This window comes from Balaenoptera acutorostrata, chromosome X, assembly GCF_949987535.1.
Source record: "Balaenoptera acutorostrata chromosome X, mBalAcu1.1, whole genome shotgun sequence".
In the NCBI taxonomy this organism is placed as follows: Eukaryota; Metazoa; Chordata; class Mammalia; order Artiodactyla; family Balaenopteridae; genus Balaenoptera; species Balaenoptera acutorostrata.
This window is the reverse complement of record NC_080085.1, coordinates 66,758,755-66,780,484: the sequence shown is the minus strand read 5'-3', so window position 1 is coordinate 66,780,484 and position 21,730 is coordinate 66,758,755. Positions and strand designations below refer to the sequence as shown.

Below are 21,730 nucleotides of genomic sequence, written 5' to 3'. Positions count from 1 at the left end.
TTGAAGTTTTGATTGGGTGAGGGTGAAGCAAGTAATGTTGAAGTAATGGCAGCACTTCAGTTTATAGACAGGCCTGGGGGCTGGGGGAAGGGCGCTGACAATGAAAAGCTGGGGGCCATTCGAGGACAGCAGGTACAATATGCCAAAGACGACTCAGCCTATTTCAAACTTCTCCAGAGAGAGAACTGCCTGCATGGAAGTTTTCAAATTTCTTAAATTGCATGAGATCCTATTTATACTAGCAATTTCACTTAAACCTTGTCCTCAAGAGCCTTGCCTTTCATACCTTACTCATAACTCATTTCCACAACTAGTGGTCACATCTATGAAAATGAAGCTGTGAAGCAAGTAGGGCTGGCTGGCCGAGGTGAAATTTGTGAAAGAGGCAGCCTCACCTCTCTCATCTCTATATGAATCTTAGCAGGGCCTTTAAAGCCTTCCCCAACTGGAAGGTTTCTGGCTTTTTGTTTAGTTTTTGTCTGGAAGGTTTTGAAACCTCACCTGGGATGTCACTATCACTGCACGTCCTTCTCAGAGGGTAGTCAAGGCGCCAATAGGAAAGGGAGGCTGGCCAGCTAAGTGGATATCTCAGTGATTTTACTCTTATATTTCCATTTCTAATCCTATTTCAATACCCTGAATAATCCCAAAGTTTGGGAGGGAAGTAAAACTTCGTTTTTCCTTACAAATAGGTTTAAAACCCTTTCCTTAACTTGAAGCAGTGTTTGGTATGGGGATGCATTTTGGGTGGGATCCTCATACACACTGTATAGGGCTCCCCAAAGGCAAGAAAAGCTCTTGTCTCCATTTAGCTCATTTGGGGTAGACAATCTATAAAGAACGTATTATAGACTATAAAGGAAAGGAGGACAATTATATCCCTTGGTTTCTCATCTGCACTAAAAGATCCAGCAGGTGAAGTCTGAAGGAAAATAGATTTCTTCCCTCCCACTCTTAAGTGAATGTGTGGTGCTGCCTCCAATCCTGCCCCACCCTTGATTTAAAAAAAAAAACAAAAACAGAACACAACACCTAAAAACACAGGGTAGTTTGGAACTGCTGGTAGAGGAGTTGGATGATTTAACAAAAGAGACAGTGACAAAAAAAATCATTTTTTTTTACAATACTATAATTATAAAGTTGAAGGCACATCCTTGGCAGATATATGATCAATTACATGCTTATGGAAAAACAAACTACTGAATATCTTGACTATAGTAGATGATTATTGCACAACATCGTCCACTGCTGTTTTGGGTATCAAACAATCAATGTTCAACAATGGTTAGTTAAACATTTCTTTAACTAAAAGCATAAGTTTGAGACGCCTGGTTTTGGCTACAAAAGGCATTTACTATCAGTGCCATTAGAGAAGCTCTTTTAATTGAAGAACAAGAATTCATGCTTTTGTGCTTTATCTGGTTACTCATACCAGATAAACTTTCAGAAGGACTACAGAAAGTTAGTGTAAAAATAGCTAATAATTTGGCACGAATCTGCATTTTTTATATTTGGTAAAATAATATTTTTAAAATAGAGAAAAGTAAGAAACAAAAATATCCAAAAGGAGTGATTCCAGGAATGTTTTTATTCTTATTAAAACAACCAGTAACCAGATGCCTCAGCCAAAGAAAATAACAAAATAGAGTAAAATAAATATTAAGAAAAATAATTTTAAAGCAAGATCCATAAGTAGTGGAAAAAATTCTCTAAGAACATACATTCTGGATTTTCAGCTGTGTACATAAAAGATACGCACACTTAAATGTTTGGAAACATCTTGCCTACAATGCTATTTAAGCATTTTGAACAAAGAATACATCCAATAAAAGAATAACTTTTAAAAAGTTGAAGCACAATATAAAATTATTTGTTCACAAGGCATCAAATCTAACATCTAAAACGCTGATACTAAACTATGAAAAATAACATTTCTATTTTCACAACTGACAACCATACTTCTTTAGACTACAACACTAAACAGTTATGTTTTAACCGTTGAAATTTAAAAGGCATCTTTGGATATTTAAGATAAAAGGTGCCCCTTAGTTGAGTCTGAACCAGCACTGGATATCAAAACATCCTTGTTATCTTCAGACTGAGGGCATGGTTGCTGAGTGAATACAAAAGAATGACAAAGGAACAACAGATAAAGAACTTCAAATATTCTAATATCAAATTCAAATATAAATCAATTTTCCTTCTATATGGGTAATATATGTATATATGTATGATATGAATAAACACAGAAGCATACGCACACATTTATAAAATTTGTTCTCACTAGTAACTAATTATTTAAAGCTAGTTACTAACTGAAAGCAATGTTTTTGATCCCCTCCATATGTCTCTCTCCGGTGACTACAGCTGCTCTATGAAGCTAATGGGAGTTCAGAATTGCAAGAGACTTGTGGTAGAGAATTCAAAGATGGCTATAGATATTTAAAGCAGAATTCTTTATAAACAGCATGTTTTCTATTCCTGTACTAAGGGCTGAAATTACATCCTTGATTTTTCCCAGATTATATAGGCTGCTCTTCTCATTGCCCTATGACATGTGGATCCCTTGGCATGTGAGGCCAAGTGGACAACTCTAACACACACAGAATAATAAAAGTAGTAACTGGCTATGTTCAAGTGCTTCAGAGAGATAGAAGAGTGAAAGTGAGGGGAAGGGGGAGGGGGAGGAAGGGAGGGAGGGAGAGAGAGAGACAGAGAAAGGTGCTTCTTTTTCAAAAGTCTATATTATACCTTTGTCGTATTAGCTATTTCTTCTAGAAGAAACAAGTTGTGGTATGACGGGCCATTGGAATTAAAATAAAACACAAATATTAAAATTCAAATTGAAAGCATGGAAGATGGCACAGGCATTGATCTAAAAAAGAGCCTAGACCTACAAACTCATTCATATTTCATTAAAATTGGTTTGCTTTTCTAGATTAATAGCACCTTCATCAAGTTTCAGTTCTGTCTTTAAGATAGCTGAGATAAAAATGAGATCTTTTCCAAATCTGAAAAGTCAACATGGAGTTATGTTGTAAACTTTTTTGAGTGTGTATGAAAGAACAAGAGAAAAAGGAAGTTGGAAAGGAGGGAAGAACCCCATCCCCCACTCCCACCTGATTTTAGACTCTGCTCTGTAAAAGCAATTTTTGATATTTATCACTGACCTCAAGGGGAAATAAGAACTAACATTTACTGAGCACAAATCCTATGTGCTAGGAATTGTGCTAGCAGCTTTACATATGACAATGGGAATAGATGTTAGGAATTTATGTATGAGTTTTCTTCACTTACATATTCTGCATCTGAAATCCACCTTGCAGTTAACAAGTTAATTTAAATAGTGATACAAGTACCAGATCTCTGACCAGTGTATTAACTCCCAGGCACTCACAGGGGGATTTCTAAATTTATATGTTGATGAGAACAAGCCCGTGAATTTGCCAACCACACTAACTAGCAAGTGCAAATGTTTTAAACTAGAGAAAAATATAGATTTAGCTAAAAGGTATCATAACCTAGGGAAATTCTCATGTCTGTATTACAATTTACTGTATTTTTTGGTAAAAGCGGCTTTGTGTAATAGCATTATTTTAAAGTCATTTTGAGAGATTATCTAAAACAATAAAAGACAATTAAAATCTATTAAATTATAAATATCAGCTAATGTCTTGCATTCTCTCCAGAAAAGGACAAATTTAGTGAATCCAGGTAATTTTATATGACCGGTACATGTTAAACATGGTAGTGTCAATCTTTGGGAAAAAATCAATTGTAGAAGTGGCTCAAAATCTTAAGTTTCTGAACTGAGGCTGATAGACGATACTAAGAACAACTTATAGCTGAACCCAGCAGGAGTGAACTGAAAGCCTGCACAGAGCTAGGGAGTCACTGAAGGAGGAATCTGATATATTTTTTACAACAATGGAAAGGTGGGAAGCAGGGAACCATATATGCCCTGAAGGTCTTTTGAGCTACAAGATAAAGAAACAAACAAGTTACTGGAAAAGTTGTCAGTTATTTTTGTCAATGAGAAACCACCTACACTTAGCTCACTTGAAAGAACATAATAAAAGAAAACACATTGGGGCATCTAAGAAAGCGATGGCAAAGACAAAGATGCAGGGAGAAGAAGGGGGAAAGAAAGCCTGTAATAAATAGACCTGTCTATTTTTAAACAGTTTCTACTATTTTGCTTCTAAAACAGGATTCTTTATACCGTGCTTTGAAAGCCGTTGCTCCCCAATCTGGCAGGGAGGAGGGCTCGAGAATCTCCTCAAGATTATGCGCTCAAATCTTCAAATTTTCAATGATCTTTTCTTGAACTTTTTTTTTTTGGTCAAATAAAAATTATCTATGACTTTAGCAGCAATTCAGCAATCTTCAGTTGTAGGACTTGTAAACCTCCCTGGTCTACCTTATCTGTTGCTAGTGAAAACAAAAAATACTAGAAATTCATTTTCAATAAAGCTAGGTTCCGAGCTGAGGCCCTGAAAAAGATATTTTTGGCATTAGACAAATGCAATTCAAATAGATTCCCTAACATAAGAGCATGAGACCAACATAAAGCCCTGCAATATTTTAAAAAGCTAAGGTGACCATGAATGCTGTGTCAGTGCAGAACAACATCATCTAGCAGCACTCTCTGTGGCCTGTTACAATGCACTGTCGTCATCTTCCCTGCAGTCCCCCACCAGGAGTGAGTGCTTGTCAGGTTCACTGGTACCAACACTGTTCAGTGATCGTTTATCAGACAGCAGTGAGTTTATGGAGGCTCTGCTGTAATTAACAATCCGGTCCAGCAAACCCAGTTTAGGAGAATTTCTTGAGGTATCATCTATTCCAACATGAACACTTATTTCTGAAGGACTTTTCTGTCCCATCTGGCCTCGGGCATGTAGTTCATAATTCTCATAAGTTGGTTTCCTGTAACTGAAAAGATGCAAAAGTACACTAGTTTGAAATACTCAAATGCGAACTAGCCGCTTGTTACATTCAAAAATGAAGAGATTAGCCTGGTTTGAAATGTATAAAGGTGGTCAAAAGGAGTTGTGTGAGGTCACATGATCAGAAATCCTACTTCTGAGAGCCAGTGTACTAGATTTTACCCCACTCAGTGCTTGTGGTTGCTCTGTATATACTACATAAGGTGATAATTACGTAGTTAACATTTATTATTAAGAACAGTTTGGGCTTATCATTGATCAATACAAGAATAAAACCTAGCAAGACTGACTGTGGGTGATAAAAGGAATATAAAAGACAAGCGTGAGCGAGCCATCATACTTACAGTTTAAGGAGGAGTGAAGAAAGTACTACTGAAACAGATGAAGCAGCCATTGCAGCAGATCCCATCCAGGGCTGCAAAACCAAACCAATGGGCATAAAAACTCCTAGAAAACAAGTTTGGATTAGTTAGACCAAACAGTACTAAACAGATTACCACTGTGTTCCTAATACATATATACAAATCATTTCCTTCTTTGATATTTATTCAGCAATTTATCCTCCTGTTGGTAGAGATTTATGTCGTTGCCAATTTTTCACTAATAGAGTGTTGCTGTGAACATTCTTGTACATGCCGCCCTGTGCACGTGTTTGAGAATTTCCCTAGGGTATATACCTAGAGGTGAAACAGCTAGGTTATAACATAGGCACACCTTCAACTTTAGGTAGATATTTCTCAGTTGCTCTCCAAAGTGGCTGTACCAGATCACAAACCCTCCAATAGTGTATAAGAGTTCATATTCTACAAACTCATCCACACTTGGTTTTGACAGACATTTAAAAATTTGTTCATATGATGGGGATGAGATAGACTTACTGTACTTGTAATTTTTTATGTGCTTATCTGTATTTTTTCTACTTTTTATACAGTGACCATATATTACTTGTATAATTTTTAAAAAATAACTTGCTCCATGAATTAATCTCTCTGGATTTTGTTCTTTTACTCTTTGTCCTCTCCATCTGTGTGTCCCTGTTGATAAACAGCTTTGTAATTGTTCTCATGTTATCTCATGTCCTTCTTTGGCTCTCAAACCAGAGAGAACAAGAAGAAAGTGATAACTATTTTTCTTATGTTATTACTAATACTAACATCTACCAAGCCCCTAAGTAATAGGGATGATCGGATGCTTATTAAATAATTCTAAACTGCTTTTTCTTGGTCATATTCCTTTGTTCAATTTCTCTCTCTGTCTTTCTCACATCTGGTTCCCAAACTTTAAAAAAAACTGTTGGCTATTAGAACATTAAGAAAATGCTCTGCATGCTATAATTACAACAATGAAACAAGACAAAAACCAATACAGAGTAAAAAAAAGACCAGAAAGACGTATACTAAAATACCAACAGTAGTTGTGTTCGGGTAGTGAGATTAAAGGTAAATTTATTCTCTTCAGCAAAAACTAAATGAGTAAGCAAATAAGTACATATGTGTGTGAGAGTATATGGAGAAAGAGATGAAGCAATGTGGCAAAATATTATTAACTGGTGAATTTTGGTGAAGGGTATATTGTTTTATTGTATCATTTTTCTCCTTGTTTATGTACATTTGAAAATTTCAAAATACAAAGTTGAAGGTAAAAATAAGGTAAAAAAATAAAATAAACATATCAGAAGGCTTATACATTCTAGGCCATAATGAACAAGCTGAAAATTTAAATTATTGATTTTAAAATTACCTCTCACCATACCAGCAGGCTACATACAAAACTGAGCTCAAAACTAATAATAAGAAGACTAAAACTTCCAATATGGTAGGCCTCTAACGACTTCATGAAAAAAGCAATACAAGTTAACTGTCACATACCAGCAGCTATGGGAATTCCAATCAGATTATAAATTAGAGCAAAGACAAAATTTATCCGAATCCTCTTGACTGTCTTCCTTGATAAATCAATACTTGCCACTACATCCAGAAGATCATTCTGAGAACAGAAATATTTGTGATATTAGCAAGAGACTGTAACTTGACCAGTAACCTGTATTTGATACTGTGTATACCGAAGATGATGTGTACCTTACGGTAATATGTGAATTAACTACAAATCTGAGATATTGCTAAAAATTTGAGGCTGTCTTGGAAGGGATTTTTCTCAGGGTTCTGAAAATACTTTTAGGGTTGTATGCTGGTACAGGGACTAAATCCCACTAAAATAACCTCAGCAAGTATTTGTTGAAGATAAGAGTATGATAAGTATATTCCCAAATCTAATGCTTCACTTTAGAAGCTTGTCATTCTCATTTGCTTCGCTGAAATGAGAAAGTCTGGAAGTAATTACTAAGTCTTCTCATACTGCCATCTTGAACTCTCCCAGTCTCAATGGCTAGGAGCATGGGAATTCGAAGGGCACAATCATTGTGTTCAATATACGACACTAACCCTGACCATGTAGAGCAGTCTCACACTCCTCAAAGGTCAGACCATAGGACTTACCCGTATCAAAACCACATCGGCTGCTTCAATGGCTACATCTGTGCCTGTGCCAATGGCAATTCCAACATTAGCCATCGCCAGCGCTGGGGAGTCATTGATTCCATCTCCTACCATTGCTACCCGGTTCCCCTCCTCTTGAAGTTGCTTCACCTTAGCAACCTTGTGGGAAGGTAGAACTTCAGCAAACACCTTAGTAATGCCAACCTATGTGGGCAAAAATAAACTCCATTCATTTCAAGAAATATTACTGAGTACCTGAAATATAACTCGGCAATGATGAGCCATCAGTTTCCACCTACCAAATGTCCAAATTGTAAGAGACTAATAATATCCAGGGATAGTAAGGATATGGGGAAATGAGCTCTCTTATGCACTGTTGGTGGGTGTGTAAGTTGGTACTGTCTTTTTGGAGGGTATTTGGCAGCATTTATCAAAGTGTGCATGTCATTTGGTTCAGCAATTCCACCCCTAGCTATATGTTGGACATACCTGTACATGTATAAAAAGAAGTATGTCCAAGGATGTATATTACTGCCTTATTTGTAAAACAAAATTTTCAAAACCACATAAATTATTTCTTTTTATTAGAGGAATGGTTAAGTACATTATGACGCATCCGTACTATGGAATTCAGTGCAATGATGTAGAAAGAATGAAATAACTTTATATGTTCAGACATGGACAAAGCTCCAAGGCATATATATTGTTATCTGAAAGAAAGCAAACTGCTGAACAATTTGTACAAAAATGATCCAATTTATGTTCAAAATACCAGAACTATACATCTGTATATGAACATATAAGCATATGAAAAAGTGTAAGGGGGTAGGGCTGGACAGGGAGGCTTGGGAAAATGGTGACTTAAACGTTTTACTTTATAGCCTTCTGTATTTTTTATACAAGAATGTATTTATATCTTATCTTTATTATTTAATAGAAGAGGGGAGAAGGCATTCCAAAATAGAAAAGACTAATATGAGAAAAGTTTTAGAGGGAAGGCAAATGTGGGGGTGAGTAGCAGAAGAATGCTATGGAAGATGGTTCTATCAGTGGTATCCAGGATGGACTAGAGAGGAACGTGCGTGGAGCTACTGCTGTACTTTAGGCATGAGAGGATGAGAGCCTGGCTTAGGCTGGCAGCACCGGTGGAGACTATCAGCAACATTTCAAAGGAAGCATCAACAGAAACTGTGTACAATGTCACTCAAGCATCCCATGAACTCAGCAAATAGCTTTTTACTTATAACAGTTCCAGACAAAACCCAAAGTCCTTCCTGCACAGTATGCCAATTTTTCTTTAAGGAACCAGATATGGCTACTCGGGGATAATGAAAATAATAGGTAATATGACTTCTTTAGCAGCTGAAGGCAAGAAAGGAAATGTATGTGAAGAATGAGAAGTTACCACATACTCCCACCCCAACAACTAAGTAAACGCATTACCTGAGAAGCAATAGATCTAGCTGTTTTACTGTTGTCTCCAGTCATCAGAACTACTTCTAAGCCCATAGATTTCAGAATATGGACTGCCAATTCTGCTTCAGGCTTCACTGTATCAGCGATAGCTATCAAGCCGCACAGCTCATCTAATATAGGAGCACCAGAAGATAGAATTTGGAATATGGTGAAAGCAGAATAATATTCTGACTTAAAATTTCAGAAAGAAATGAATTTTGTTAAGTGAAGTTGTTCAGGACTTGGCTTAACTCAAAATATCTCCAAGACCACATAGACTTTATACCACAAACCCTGCAACAAGCCTCCATACTTGGTTGTGAAAATTTCACAGAGTGAGGTAGGGCTTACTAATGAAGGTAATGATAGGAAACTGAAGAGACTTTACTGGATACTTATTTTCTTTCTTTAGAGAAGTATTGGCCAATAGCCCCAAACACTTTAGCTAATTTAAAGGCAAATGAAACTGAAAACTCATACTTCACCCTTTTTAAGGTGAAGGGGTGGATGGAAACAAAACTGGCATTTTATACTGGGAAAAAAATCACTACAAGTAGCTATTTTAAAAACAAAAATAAATGGTATTTTCTGCTTCTTCCTGGGCCTAAAAAGGCCATAGTAAGATACTGCCTTCATACTTAGCAAGGATTATAAATGTTGACTAATTAACCTCACAGCTAGAAATGTACCCTAAGAAATAATTTAACAAAATACCTAAAACCTCAAAGATGTTTACTGTGGTGTTACTTACAATAATAGAATATTAGAAGTAGCTTAAATTTCCAACAGGGGAATGATTAAGTTAGTCATAGTGTATAAGTATGATAAATGGTGCCACATTAAAATATGATTGGAAATATTTACTATTAAATAAAATAAGATAAAATAAAACAGTATGTGTACAAGGAATTTTAAATTTTTATTCAACTTTGAGGTAAAATTTACATACAGTAAAATGCACCCATTTATAAACAGTATATGTACTAATATTGTAATTCTGTGTGATGTGTATGAATATATATCCAGAAATATCAATTAAAACTGACATTGTGTTTAGATGATGAGATTATAAATATTCTTTTACTTTGCTATAATGTTATTTTTAGGTTTAAAAAAAATCCTTGATTAGCTTTTTTTAAAACCATAGGCCACAGAGGAAAATAACAAAGCCAGGCAAATGCAAGAGAATTTTAAATTAATCAGTAACAATTATGTATTGCTGACATTTTTACTTTGCATTCAGGCTGCTTTTGAATAACACTCATAGTTCAGATGTCTCTCAAAAATACACAGAAAACAAGTGAAATCATGACACTGAGTCATAGTGTACTTAAGGAAAACCTTACCATCAACTGCTACCAATACAGCAGTCCGACCTTTTCTCTCATGTTCAGTCATGGAATCATTTACATCGTTATTAATGACAAGACCATTTCTAATCATCCACTCCCGGTTACCAATAAGAACTTTGTACTGCTGAGCATTAAGAGCATCTGAAGAAAGTACAGAAATGACATTTAGTGAACTTGTTTAATATTTATAAAAACCCTTTAGGGACAGTCTTCCTCTCTAATCTTGCACAGTCACTACGTTGGTTTTTTGGTAGAAAACAGCCTACAACAGTGATTTCCAAATGTTCAAGGAACATACTTTGCTCTTCCATGCCTCTGGGTCTTTGCACATGAGGAGTGAGGGCCACCTGGAGGTCCTCATCCCTCCTCTTCAAATACCAAACTGCATCATATATATTCTTTAAGAGCCAGTTCAAACGTTACTTTCTTGGTGACGCTTTCCATGTGACCCTTCCTTATGATCTTCCATAGTAACTGAATTAAATTAAAAATATTTATTGTGCATCAGTACAACCATCAGTGTTGGACAAGAACACACAACCATACTGATGTCTCATTTTAAATGTATGACAACTAACTTTAAGTGGGCCCTTAGTGATGCCTGGCTATTCTACTACATTTCCCTAGTCAATTCATTCTCCATTCCTTCTAGATGGCTACTTTATACCTTCTCTTCTCCCATTCTCATACCAGATGATGACTCTGCTTCCTACTTCAGGAAGAAAATAAAAGCAATCAGAAGAGAACTTCCACAAGCTCTTATTGCCACATCTACCCAACTGCCTGTGCCTGTGTACATACTGATCTAGCCTCTCTTCTGTTATTATAAACAGCCCCTACTCCTATTTAAGGGCAACTTCTCCACTTGCATACTAGATCCCCCCCCTTTGCCTATTTTATATTTATTTATTTATTTATTCGGCTGTGCCGGGTCTTAGTTGCAGCACACAGGATCTTCGTTGCAGCACGCAGAATCTTTAGTTGCAGCACGCAGGATCTTTAGTTGCGGCATGAGGGCTTTTAGTTGCGGCATGCGGGATCTAGTTCCCTGACCAGGGATCGAGCCCAGGCCCCCTGCATCGGGAGTGCAGAGTCTTAACCACTGGACCACCAGGGAAGTCCCCCTTTGCCTATTTTAGAACGTCTCTCCAACAATTCTCCCCTCTCTCTCCTGCATAATCATATTTTCTATTTCTGCAGTACATAGTCCTATCTTTAAAAAAGAAAATGAAACAACCCTCTCTTGATCTCATTTACCTCTCTAGCTACTACCCCATTTCTCTGCTTCTGTTCATAGCAAAACTTCTCAAAAGTGTTGTCTCTATCGGCTGCCCTCCAATTCATACCTTCCCATTCTCTTGTGAACCCACTCAAATAGAGCTTTTGTCTCTGTTACTCCAAAGAATTGTTCACACAGTACACCAGTGATCTTTAATAAATCTAATGGGTAATTCTTCGTCCTCATCTTACTTGCCCTACTAGCAGCATTTTAACACAGTTGATCATTCCCGTCTTGAAATACTTTCTTCATTTGGCTTCTAGATCACCACATTCTTATGAGCTACCTCCTCACTCACCACTTCTGTCTTCTTTGCTGATCCTTCCTCATCTCACTGACCTCTTAATTTGTAGTGTTGCAGGGCTCAGTCCTTAAACCTCTTCAGGTTTAATCTCATTCCCCCTCTATCTACTCTTACTCCTTGATGATTTTTTTTTTTGGCCACACCTCGCCGCTTGTGGTATCTTAGTTCCCCGACCAGGGATCGAACCCAGGCCCATGGCAGTGAACGCGCCAAGTCCTAACCACTGGACCACCAGGGAATTCCCAACTCCTTGATGATTTTATCCAGTCTCATGGCTTTAAATACCATCTATATCAGCGCTGTCCAACAGAACTTTCTGTGATGATGGAAATGTTGTACATCTGCGCTGTTTAATACAGTAGCCACTAACAACATGTGGCTATTGAGCACTGAAATGTGACTAGTATGGCTGAAGGGCTGAATTTTAAATTAAATTAAATTTTAATTTATTTAAATTTAAATAGTCACATGTAACTAGTGGCTACCATATTGGCCAGCACAGATCTATAAGTGGATGACTCCCAAGTCTACATCTCCAACCCAGTTTGTTTCCTTGGAACTCCAGACTTGTGCAGCCACCTGCCTCCTTGATAGTTCCATTTATACGACATCTCCGCTTGAATACCTAACAACAGGCACTCAAACTTTAACATGTCAAAAACTGAACTCTTGATCACTTTTCCTCAATACTGCCCCTCCTGTGATCTTCTCCATCTTGTTTAAATGGTAACTCCATCCTTCTAAATTGCTTAGGCCACAAACTTTGGCCTAATTCCCCATTTCTAATCTGTGAGATCTGTCAGCCAGTTCACATCCAGGGGAATTCCCTGGTGGTCCAGTGGTTAGGACTCCAAGCTTCTGTTGCAGGGAGCACGGGTTCAATTCCCGGTTGGGGACTAAAATCCCACAAGACATGTCATGCAGCCAAAAAAAAAAAAAGATATGTCCAGAATTTGACCACTTCTTAACGGCCTCTACTGTTATCACACTGGTCCAAGCCACCAGGGTCCTTAACAGATTTCCATGGAGGGGCTTTTGGATACATACAAACGTCCAAAACAGAAATTTTCTGAGTGGTGGGCATAGCTTTTACCACCTTCCTCCAAAGGTTCGTGATTCAAAAATAGGTTATAAACCACTGCAATAAAAGGTATTAGTCAGAAAGTGATATACTCAGGTTTGCATGTTAGAAAAATTACTCAAGCACAGATGGGTAGGGGGGTCCTGGCACACTTAGGTATGTATAGCATGTTTTTGGTCAGATGGATAGACCAACAGGAAACTCGGGAAACTGGCCTTGGCTGCAGATATGGATTTTAGAGGGGCAGTGGAAACCTACAGGTGGTAGAATAAGTGATAAGCATGAACAAGACTGTACAGAGAGGACTTCCCTGGTGGCGCAGTGGTTGGGAATCCACCTGCCAATGCAGGGGACACGGGTTCGAGCCCTGGTCTGGGAAGATCCCACATGCCGCAGAGCAACTAAGCCCGTGCGCCACAACTACTGAGCCTGTGCTCTGGAGCCCGCGAGTCACAACTACTGAAGCTCACATGCCTAGAACCCATGCTCCACAGCAAAGAGAAGCCACTGCAATGAGAAGCCTGTGTACCACAACAAAGAGTAGCCCCCAGTTGCCGCAACTAGAGAAAGCCAGTGCACAGCAACGAAGACCCAACACAGCCAAAAAATAAATAAAATTTTTAAAAAAAGACTGTACAGAGAGAGTATGTAAAATGAGCAAAAGACAAAGAACAAAACTCTGAGGACACCCAACATGTGAGAGCAGGAGAAAAGAGGAATCAGAAGAGGATTAGAAAGAACAGCCAGGTAGGTGAGAGGAGAATCTAGAGAAAGCAGGGTCATGGAATCAAGGGAGAAAAACATTTTAGGAAAGAAGAAATGGTCAACATTGTCAAATGCCTTAGCGAGGTCATACAGCAATGAAGACTGAAAAGTGACCACTGGAGAGGGGACTAAATGAGATCACCAGTGGACTTAAAACAGTTTCACTAGTATGGATGGGGCAGAAGCCAAACTGTGCAGTGAAGAAGTGAATTCAGCCAGCCTAGACTACTCTTTCTAGAAGCTTGGATATTAAGGAAAAGAAAGACAGGTAGGATAAAATCTAGATGGGAATACAGTGATTTTGATGGAAGAAATGTTTATATGTTTAGGAGAAGGAGCTACGACAGAGCGTTGGGAAAAAAAGAAGCAAGGGGACATAACAGAGCATGAGGTCCCTGAGGAATCAAGAGAGGGTGGGATCTAGGGCAAAGATGAGGGGATTCATTACACAAGATGAGGGATACTTCTTTCCCTGAAAAAGGAAACATTCTGAGCAAAAAATCCTGAAAGAACACATGTCTGAGAACCTTAAATTTTTGTGTGAAAAATAAGCCGGACAATTTACTTAGGGAACTAGGGGGAAGGCCATAGGAGCTTGTGAAGGATACAAAAGGTTTGGAGCAGCTGTGGTGAGAAATAAAAGAAAGACAGCTGAACTAAAAGATGGAAGATCAGCTAAGGCTAGACTTTATCACCCTCTACTGTAATCAAGGAGCACAACTGAAAAATGTTCTTGAGTAACTGAGTAAAATAATTAGAAGGCCTACAGTGAAACTAATTTACGAAAATGAAACCATGACACCAATATTGTTTCTTATATAACAGTTCAGATTATAAAGTTAGACATCTGTTAATAACTGTCCCATAATTGGTACTACAAAGAAAATTAGCTTACTTGAGAGCTGGGCATCAATAATCATGGAAGATGAAGTTGATGACTGTTCATTACTTGTATCTATTTGAACCAGGGATGCATTTTTAATATTATTTTCCTCTATCTTCCAGTTATCCTTGTGTAGCAAGCCTTCGATATTGGTGACTTTACAGCTAATACCACAGCCTGGCACAACCTGGAAATCTATGCAGGTACCCAAGGTTTCAGTGTCCAGCTCCTAACAGATAGAAACAGAAGGATTTCCTCTGCTGTTCTAATAATCCAAGGTCCTCATTAGCAAGATCAAAGATTACTGCTGGTTAATTCTAAATGTTTAGACACAATCTACATGCCTGGTTAATTCTGAATGTTTAGAATAAAACTGTCACTTATCATAGCCTATTTGACAGTGGGTTTTGATAAGGACGAAGGAACAGAGCATTGCGCATAATGTTCAAAGTTAGAAGAGAACCTCACAATACTTATTTTAAATCCCACTTTATAAGATTTATACCAACTTTAGGGAAAGAAAATGTGGAAGGTTTATCAATATTCTCTGTCCTTTCCAGTAGAGAACTACAAGTTACATATTTAATTCTATTTTCAAGTCAGATTTTCTATTCGGTACAGGGAAAAGGGTAACAAGGAACAGGGCCTTCAGTTACCAGAGGGTCTCTCTAGTATGATTGTGTGTCCTTAGTGAGCCAAAGAATTCTGGTGACCATCACTGTGTCCTGTCTCTTTATATCTTCATCCTCTCTGTTATTTGATTTGGGTGTAAAGAAGCCAGGTCAGTAATAGGTAAAAAGGAAAGAACAAATAAAGAAATGGCAACACCAATGGTGAAACTGCCACGTTCTAACTGAAAGACTCTGTGAGATAATTTACAAAGAACTTATACAAATCAATGAGAAAAAGGTAAACAATCTTATGAAAAAATAGGCAAAGGATACAAGCAAACAGGGTATAGAAAAAGAAATTCAAATGGCCAATACACATGTGAAAAGATGCTCAACCTTATTCATAATTTAAAAAATGCAAAGTAAACCATCAATGAATAAATTTTTTTACTTATTGAACTGGAAAAAATAAAATGTTGGTGAGAATGTAGGGAAATGGGCATTCAACTTCTTGTGAAAATATGAACTGGTATACCTTTTTGTGTGGGTGTTGATAATATTTGTCATTTGAGCATTGGTAATAGTCATCAGAATTTAACTGCATGTATCCTTTGATCTAGCAGTTGCATTGATAGGCATTGAATATTAGAGATAAATGTGCAAAAGCTGACAAGGATGTTAACTGTACATTGTAAGAGCCAAAAAACCAATCATACAATAGAATACAATATAGTCATTAAAAACAATGAGGCAGATCTATATGTCCTGATATGGAAAAATCATTTAATAAAATCTTTTTAAAAGGTACCAAAGATTGGTCATTGTATCACCTTTCTATGTAAAGTTTAAAAAATAATAAATGCTGGTATATGAACTAAGAATGGTTAACAGATGCACACTTTTGTGAATATACTAAAAATTATTGAATTGTAACTTTACAAGGGTGAACTTTATGGTATGTGAATTTTACCTCAATAAAGCTGTTATTTAAAAAGACTGTTAACAGGTTAATACTTGTTAAACTTTGGAGAGAGGAATTATGGAAGGGGGCAGGGAATGAGGCTTTCCTTTTTTGTTATGTAACGCTGAATTATCTCAATTTTCCTACCATAAAAATGTATTACTTCTATATTAATTTTTCAGTTGACTGGGGTTATCTGTGTGGTAGGGTTATAGTTAATTTTTGTTTTCATCTTTATACTTTCCTGCATGAAGAAATTAAGACATACAAAATAAAATGAGAAAACACGAGTCTCTCTAGCTTAATACCAACTATATATGTAAATCATGAATAAACAAGGGAAAAATTGTACCTGCTTGCAGTATTTGGTTATGGCTGCTCCTAGAGGGTGTTCACTGTTACTTTCAGCAGTTCCCACAATGGCCAGGATCTTATTGCGTGACATTCTGTTACTTTCCACTAGAACCTTTACTTGATTCACTACTGGGGTTCCATGGGTAATGGTTCCAGTTTTATCAAATACCACTACCTTTACCTGTAAGAAAATCAAAATACAATGCACCTATATGGTTTGATAATTCTTAATATCAGCTTTCCAGAAATGAGAAAAAGGTTTACTTTGACAAACACATTACTATCTTGTTTCTCAATAAGCTGACCTTTGATTTAATTGGACTAAATAAACTGTCTTTGGGAGAATAAAAAGAAGGGAGAAAAAGGGAAGAAATATCCTTAGTTACACCTAATAGCCCTCCCTTGCAAATGTTCAACGTACTGTGGACATATGTTAAATAACTAGAACTACTTGTTAAGAGTTGACTGTTAATAGGTAATTAAGAGATGTCTCTAGTTCTTCTAGGGAAAGAGAAAGGCTTTCAGTACTAATGAACAGATCTGTAGGGGAAATCTGGGCAGTAGGCAAATGATTATAAGTAAGTAATTAAGTTGAAGTGTGCACCAGATAAGACCTTCTGGGTTGCTTTGACTTTATTGGGTCTAGATGAGAAGCTTGGCCTGCGAAGAGACAGCTCAGGGAACCAACGAGGGAAACTCAGACCAGGTAGGAAAAAGGAAGAGTCTGGAACTAAAGAACAGCCACCTCACAGTAAACTCGGATAACGACCCTTGAGAAATGAATAGCTTGAGGAACTGAGATGAAAAGAGATATGACAACTAAATACAAAGCATGATTCCGGACGAAATTAAAAACAGCTATAAAGGATTATGGAGTCAGCTGAGGAAACTGGAATATGGACAACAGATTAAACAAGAGTATTATATCAATATCAACTTCTTGATTTTGATCTTTGTACTGCGGTTATGTAAGAGATTGTCCTTGTTCTTAGGAAAGGGGCTTCATACCTGCAGTATAAGGGTATACGGGTGTTCTTTATACTATTCTTGCAACTTTTATTTAAGTTTGAAATCATATCAAAATTTAAAATTACTATAAAAATTAGTAGCCTGTATTCACTGGCTAGATGAGGCTCCAAATCTAAGCTGTGTTCTGTGTTTACTACATGCATCTCTTTATAGTTTATATCCTCATAATAAGAACATACTAGAAGGAACATGGTTTTAGTTTAAGTCAAATAGCCTTGATTGAGATTGTGATGGAAATTCTAATAGGAGAGAGATCAGGGACAGGATTATATTCCTGAAGTCATAGTTGCAAACTGTCAGCTGGTGGCAGCAAAGGCAGAGGAACAGCAAGCCCTATCTAATCGCGAACAGCACAAACATGGAGTCGCACACAAACAGGTTAGAAGCCTGATAGACTTGGGCAAATTGCCTGAGCAAATATCTATGGTGTCTTCCTGCCCTAAAGACCAGTCTAATCTGAGCTGGGATAGGACTCCAGGTTTTCCACACCAGGGTCTACTCGAAAGAGAGTAGGTCTGGAGTAGTTTGAGAGGTCTCATATAACTAAGGCCAATCCAGAGCAGAACCAAACTGACACCTTTCCTACCTCAACCCTCACGATAGAGCCAGAAGAGGCTCAGCTTACGGACTATGTAGAAATAATTTAAGACTCTATTTTTCAATATGGGTGCTATTGCCAGTTTGAATGAGACAACTCTTAGTTCTGGGGAGTATCTTACCTTATGAGCCATCTCCAATGGCTCACCACCTTTGATTAGTATGCCATTTTGAGCGCCTACTCCTGTACCCACCATCACGGCAGTTGGAGTGGCCAATCCCAGTGAACAGGGGCATGCAATGCACAGAACTGTGATTGAGGCTTGGAAAGCAAAGCGTATTATTGTTTCTGTTCGGGAGATACTTCTGTTGTAGCCCTTGAGAAGAAATGCATGAATTTTGATTACTGATTCAGAGCTGAATAAAACAAAAGGAACAAAGCTTAACTCTACTTAAATAAAACCACAATTTTGGAGTCACACATAATCTTGCTTAGTTACCAACATATGTTTTAGCTATTAGTAAGAAAACACTTTTTTTCTTTTATGAATATAAGATATTGTTGACATAACTGGTAAACAAATTACAGTCCTAAAATCAAGATTTCAATCTTGCTGATTCCAGAGTTACAGACTATGGAGTGAATATAAGGAACATAATAAAAGTCAACTCCCCCCCATATTGAGAGAATAAGTGTTTTTATTAGGGACTTTCAAAAATAGCTGCAAACATAGGACCTAATTCTCAACATATTTGATCCTGAACAAAAATAATTCTGTACTTCTGTATACTAACACCATAAAGCTGTCTTTCACACTATTCTTTAAAGACAATGAAAAAAATCACCCAGTTTGCAAAGGTTGCTTCACCACATTTCAATAAAGTTCTTTTGGACAAAACAACGTGAACTGAGTATATCTGGTAGTATAGCTCTTAGTGACATTGAGTATTTGCTTCTGTGGTAAGTATGATCGATAGTATTAGGAGAAATCTCCTAAGACTCCCTGAATTCATGAGAAAAATTCCTGAAGGAGACACGTTCCAAAATACTTCCCAGAAATCCTCTTGTTCAATGAGTACTCAACCAATATGAATCATTTAAAGAAACTTTTTAATATTATACTAATGACCATATTGTGGAATAGATACATAGATGTTATGATTCTACCTGTTCTTTAATTGAAGGGACAAACAGCATGAAACAGTGTACAGCATGGCATTTTTAAAAGAAAGAAACACAACAAAGTAAGACTTTCTTAGTAATAACGGTTTTACAGTGCTATGTTCTTACTAAGTTCTCAAATACTTAAACTAAGTGATCATCTAAGAGTTATATATATAGAGGGAGACAGAGTTGGAAGGGATTTTCATAGACATCTAAGCTTATGCTTTCATATATGTCATAAGTGTATGTTTTCACCTACACTAATTCCAATCCTGAAATTTAGGTATTATTATCACTATATTACAGATGACAAAACTGAAGATAAGAGAAATTCAGTGACTTAAAGGTTTTATCTCTAACATGAGGTACAGTCCAGGTCTACTTTACCGCTTTATGACACCATACGTTAGAGAACATCATAGAACTAGAGAGAAGCAGACACTAATATTATCTTATATTTATAAAGCATTTAATAAATTACAAAGTATGTCTAATATATATCATCTTATCTAACTTTTACAACTGCAAGTTATGTTGGATGAGCATTATTAAAATCTCACTTGAGAGGTGAGGAAACCAAAGCTCAAAGAGAAATTAGGTTGACCTAAGATCACACTGATGGTATGTGGCAGAGCTGAGATCCCAAGATTTTCCTCAATATATCCATTGTCCTTTGTGAAAGCAAAATCATGCTGGGACTCAGACTAAGTATAAAATGTGAAAGGTCACTATAGGCATACCTCGGAGATATTGTGGGTTCAGTTCCAGACCACCGAAATAAAGTGAGTCACAAGAATTCTTTGGTTTCCTAATGAATGTAAAAGTTATGTTTACACTATACCGTAGTCTACTAAATGTGCAACATCATTATGTCTCAAGAAACATGTACACACCTTAATTAAAAAATAATGCTGTTGGAAAAATGGCGTCGATAGACATGCTCGACGCAGGGTTGCCACAAACCTTCAATTTGTAAAAAACACAATATCTGCAAAGCACGATAAAGCAAAGTGCAATAAAACGAGGTATGCCTGTACTTGCTTTTGGAAAATCACAAGTCATAATGAAAAAAACCTTTTATGTTTTCTTTTATATTTACAGAAATGCAAATGTTATTCTTATCACCCTCTCACTCCAGTCTGTTAAAGATACCAGTAATTATTAGTTATTTTCCAATTAATTACTTATGCAAAAGATTCACACACTGTTTTACATATGAAAAAAAGGTGTTATAAGTCACTCACAGGAAAGTAGGTTTCCACGATTTCAAAATTCAGAAATCCAATTATAATCCAAACCAAAAGGGTAGCAATGGAAACAATGACAATAAAAGGAACAAAGTAGCCACTGAGTTTGTCTGCAAACTGCTGGATAGGAGCCTAGAATTAAAAAATAATAATAATGATATGTATATCAAAGTCTCCTTTTTTGATAATGAATATAGAGCATATTTAGTATTGAGCACAAATATTTTAATAAACTCCATATTAACACAGCTAGAATTAATCAAAGGAACACATAAAAACTAGATCAAGATTTATACTGAGTGGCCTTTCATGAAAATACTTTGTTTCTCCTAGGGAGTTAATTTACCTTTGATGTTTGTGCCTCCTCTACAAGTCTGACAATTTGAGAAAGGGTTGTGTCTGCTCCAACATGGGTTGCACGGATAAGGAGTGACCCATTCTGGTTAATGGAACCAGCAATCACTGTGCTGCCAGACTTCTTAGCCACAGGCATTGCCTCCCCTATATAAGGAGTAAAGATACATTTAGGGAGCATAAATAAATACTATCTTGAAATATACAGTTATCTGTCAATGTCAATATCTAGAAATGAGATTCTTCCTTTCTGAAATAGAATCTGGACAAACGCCTAGGTGAAGGTTGCCCTCTCTTTTTCCTTATGTCAGTTCTGGGCCAAACCCGGGATATATATCTTAAACTGGAAAAACCTAATGTGTCAACTCTTATTGGCAGGTACTTTTGGACCTCCACCCTAGTCTTAGATCATTGGTTCTCAACCTGTTCCCAAGGAGGATTTATAAATGTAGGAGAGAGTTCTTGCTTGTAATAACTACAGGTGGAGCATGGGGTACTGCTACTCCAATTAGGTAGGTCAGGGTCAGGGATACTAAATGTACCATAATGTGTAGGATAGTCAGTCAGAACTAAGAACTGTCCCATCCAAACTAGCAACAGCACCCCTACTGAGAAACACAGAATCCTAAATTATTTCCACACAGTTCATAAACTGAGCCTCTTTTGGCACTATTGTAAGGACTGAGGTAGGAAAGGTGTTATTTTGGTTCTGCTCTGGATTGGCCTTAGTTACCTAAGATCTCTAAAACTACTCCAGGCTTATTCTCTTTAGAGATGACCCTGATGTGGAAAACCTGGGGTCCTATCCCAGCTCAGACTAGACCGGTCTTTAGGGCAGGAAGACAATAGGTATTTGCTCAGGAAAATTTGCCAAAGTCTATTGGGCTCTACAGCAGAATGTGACAACTT

The 21,730-nt window shown here is 37.1% G+C and overlaps 1 protein-coding gene across 2 annotated transcripts in view; it reads right to left on the bottom strand.

The window, feature by feature from the left end:
- Positions 1 to 1,120: 1,120 nt before the first annotated feature.
- ATP7A (ATPase copper transporting alpha) overlaps positions 1,121 to 21,730 on the bottom strand; it is a 158,036-nt gene continuing 137,426 nt past the window's right edge. For both annotated transcript variants that reach the window (XM_007184218.2, XM_057538083.1), the window contains 11 exons: positions 20,814 to 20,968; positions 20,465 to 20,599; positions 18,238 to 18,432; positions 16,488 to 16,670; positions 14,576 to 14,792; positions 10,246 to 10,392; positions 8,888 to 9,030; positions 7,445 to 7,648; positions 6,818 to 6,935; positions 5,294 to 5,396; positions 1,121 to 4,935 (listed from right to left, as the gene is read on the bottom strand). In XM_007184218.2, the coding sequence (XP_007184280.2) occupies positions 4,659 to 4,935; positions 5,294 to 5,396; positions 6,818 to 6,935; positions 7,445 to 7,648; positions 8,888 to 9,030; positions 10,246 to 10,392; positions 14,576 to 14,792; positions 16,488 to 16,670; positions 18,238 to 18,432; positions 20,465 to 20,599; positions 20,814 to 20,968 (1,877 nt within the window). In that variant the 3' untranslated portion in view covers positions 1,121 to 4,658. The remainder of the gene's footprint in view (positions 4,936 to 5,293; positions 5,397 to 6,817; positions 6,936 to 7,444; positions 7,649 to 8,887; positions 9,031 to 10,245; positions 10,393 to 14,575; positions 14,793 to 16,487; positions 16,671 to 18,237; positions 18,433 to 20,464; positions 20,600 to 20,813; positions 20,969 to 21,730) is intronic.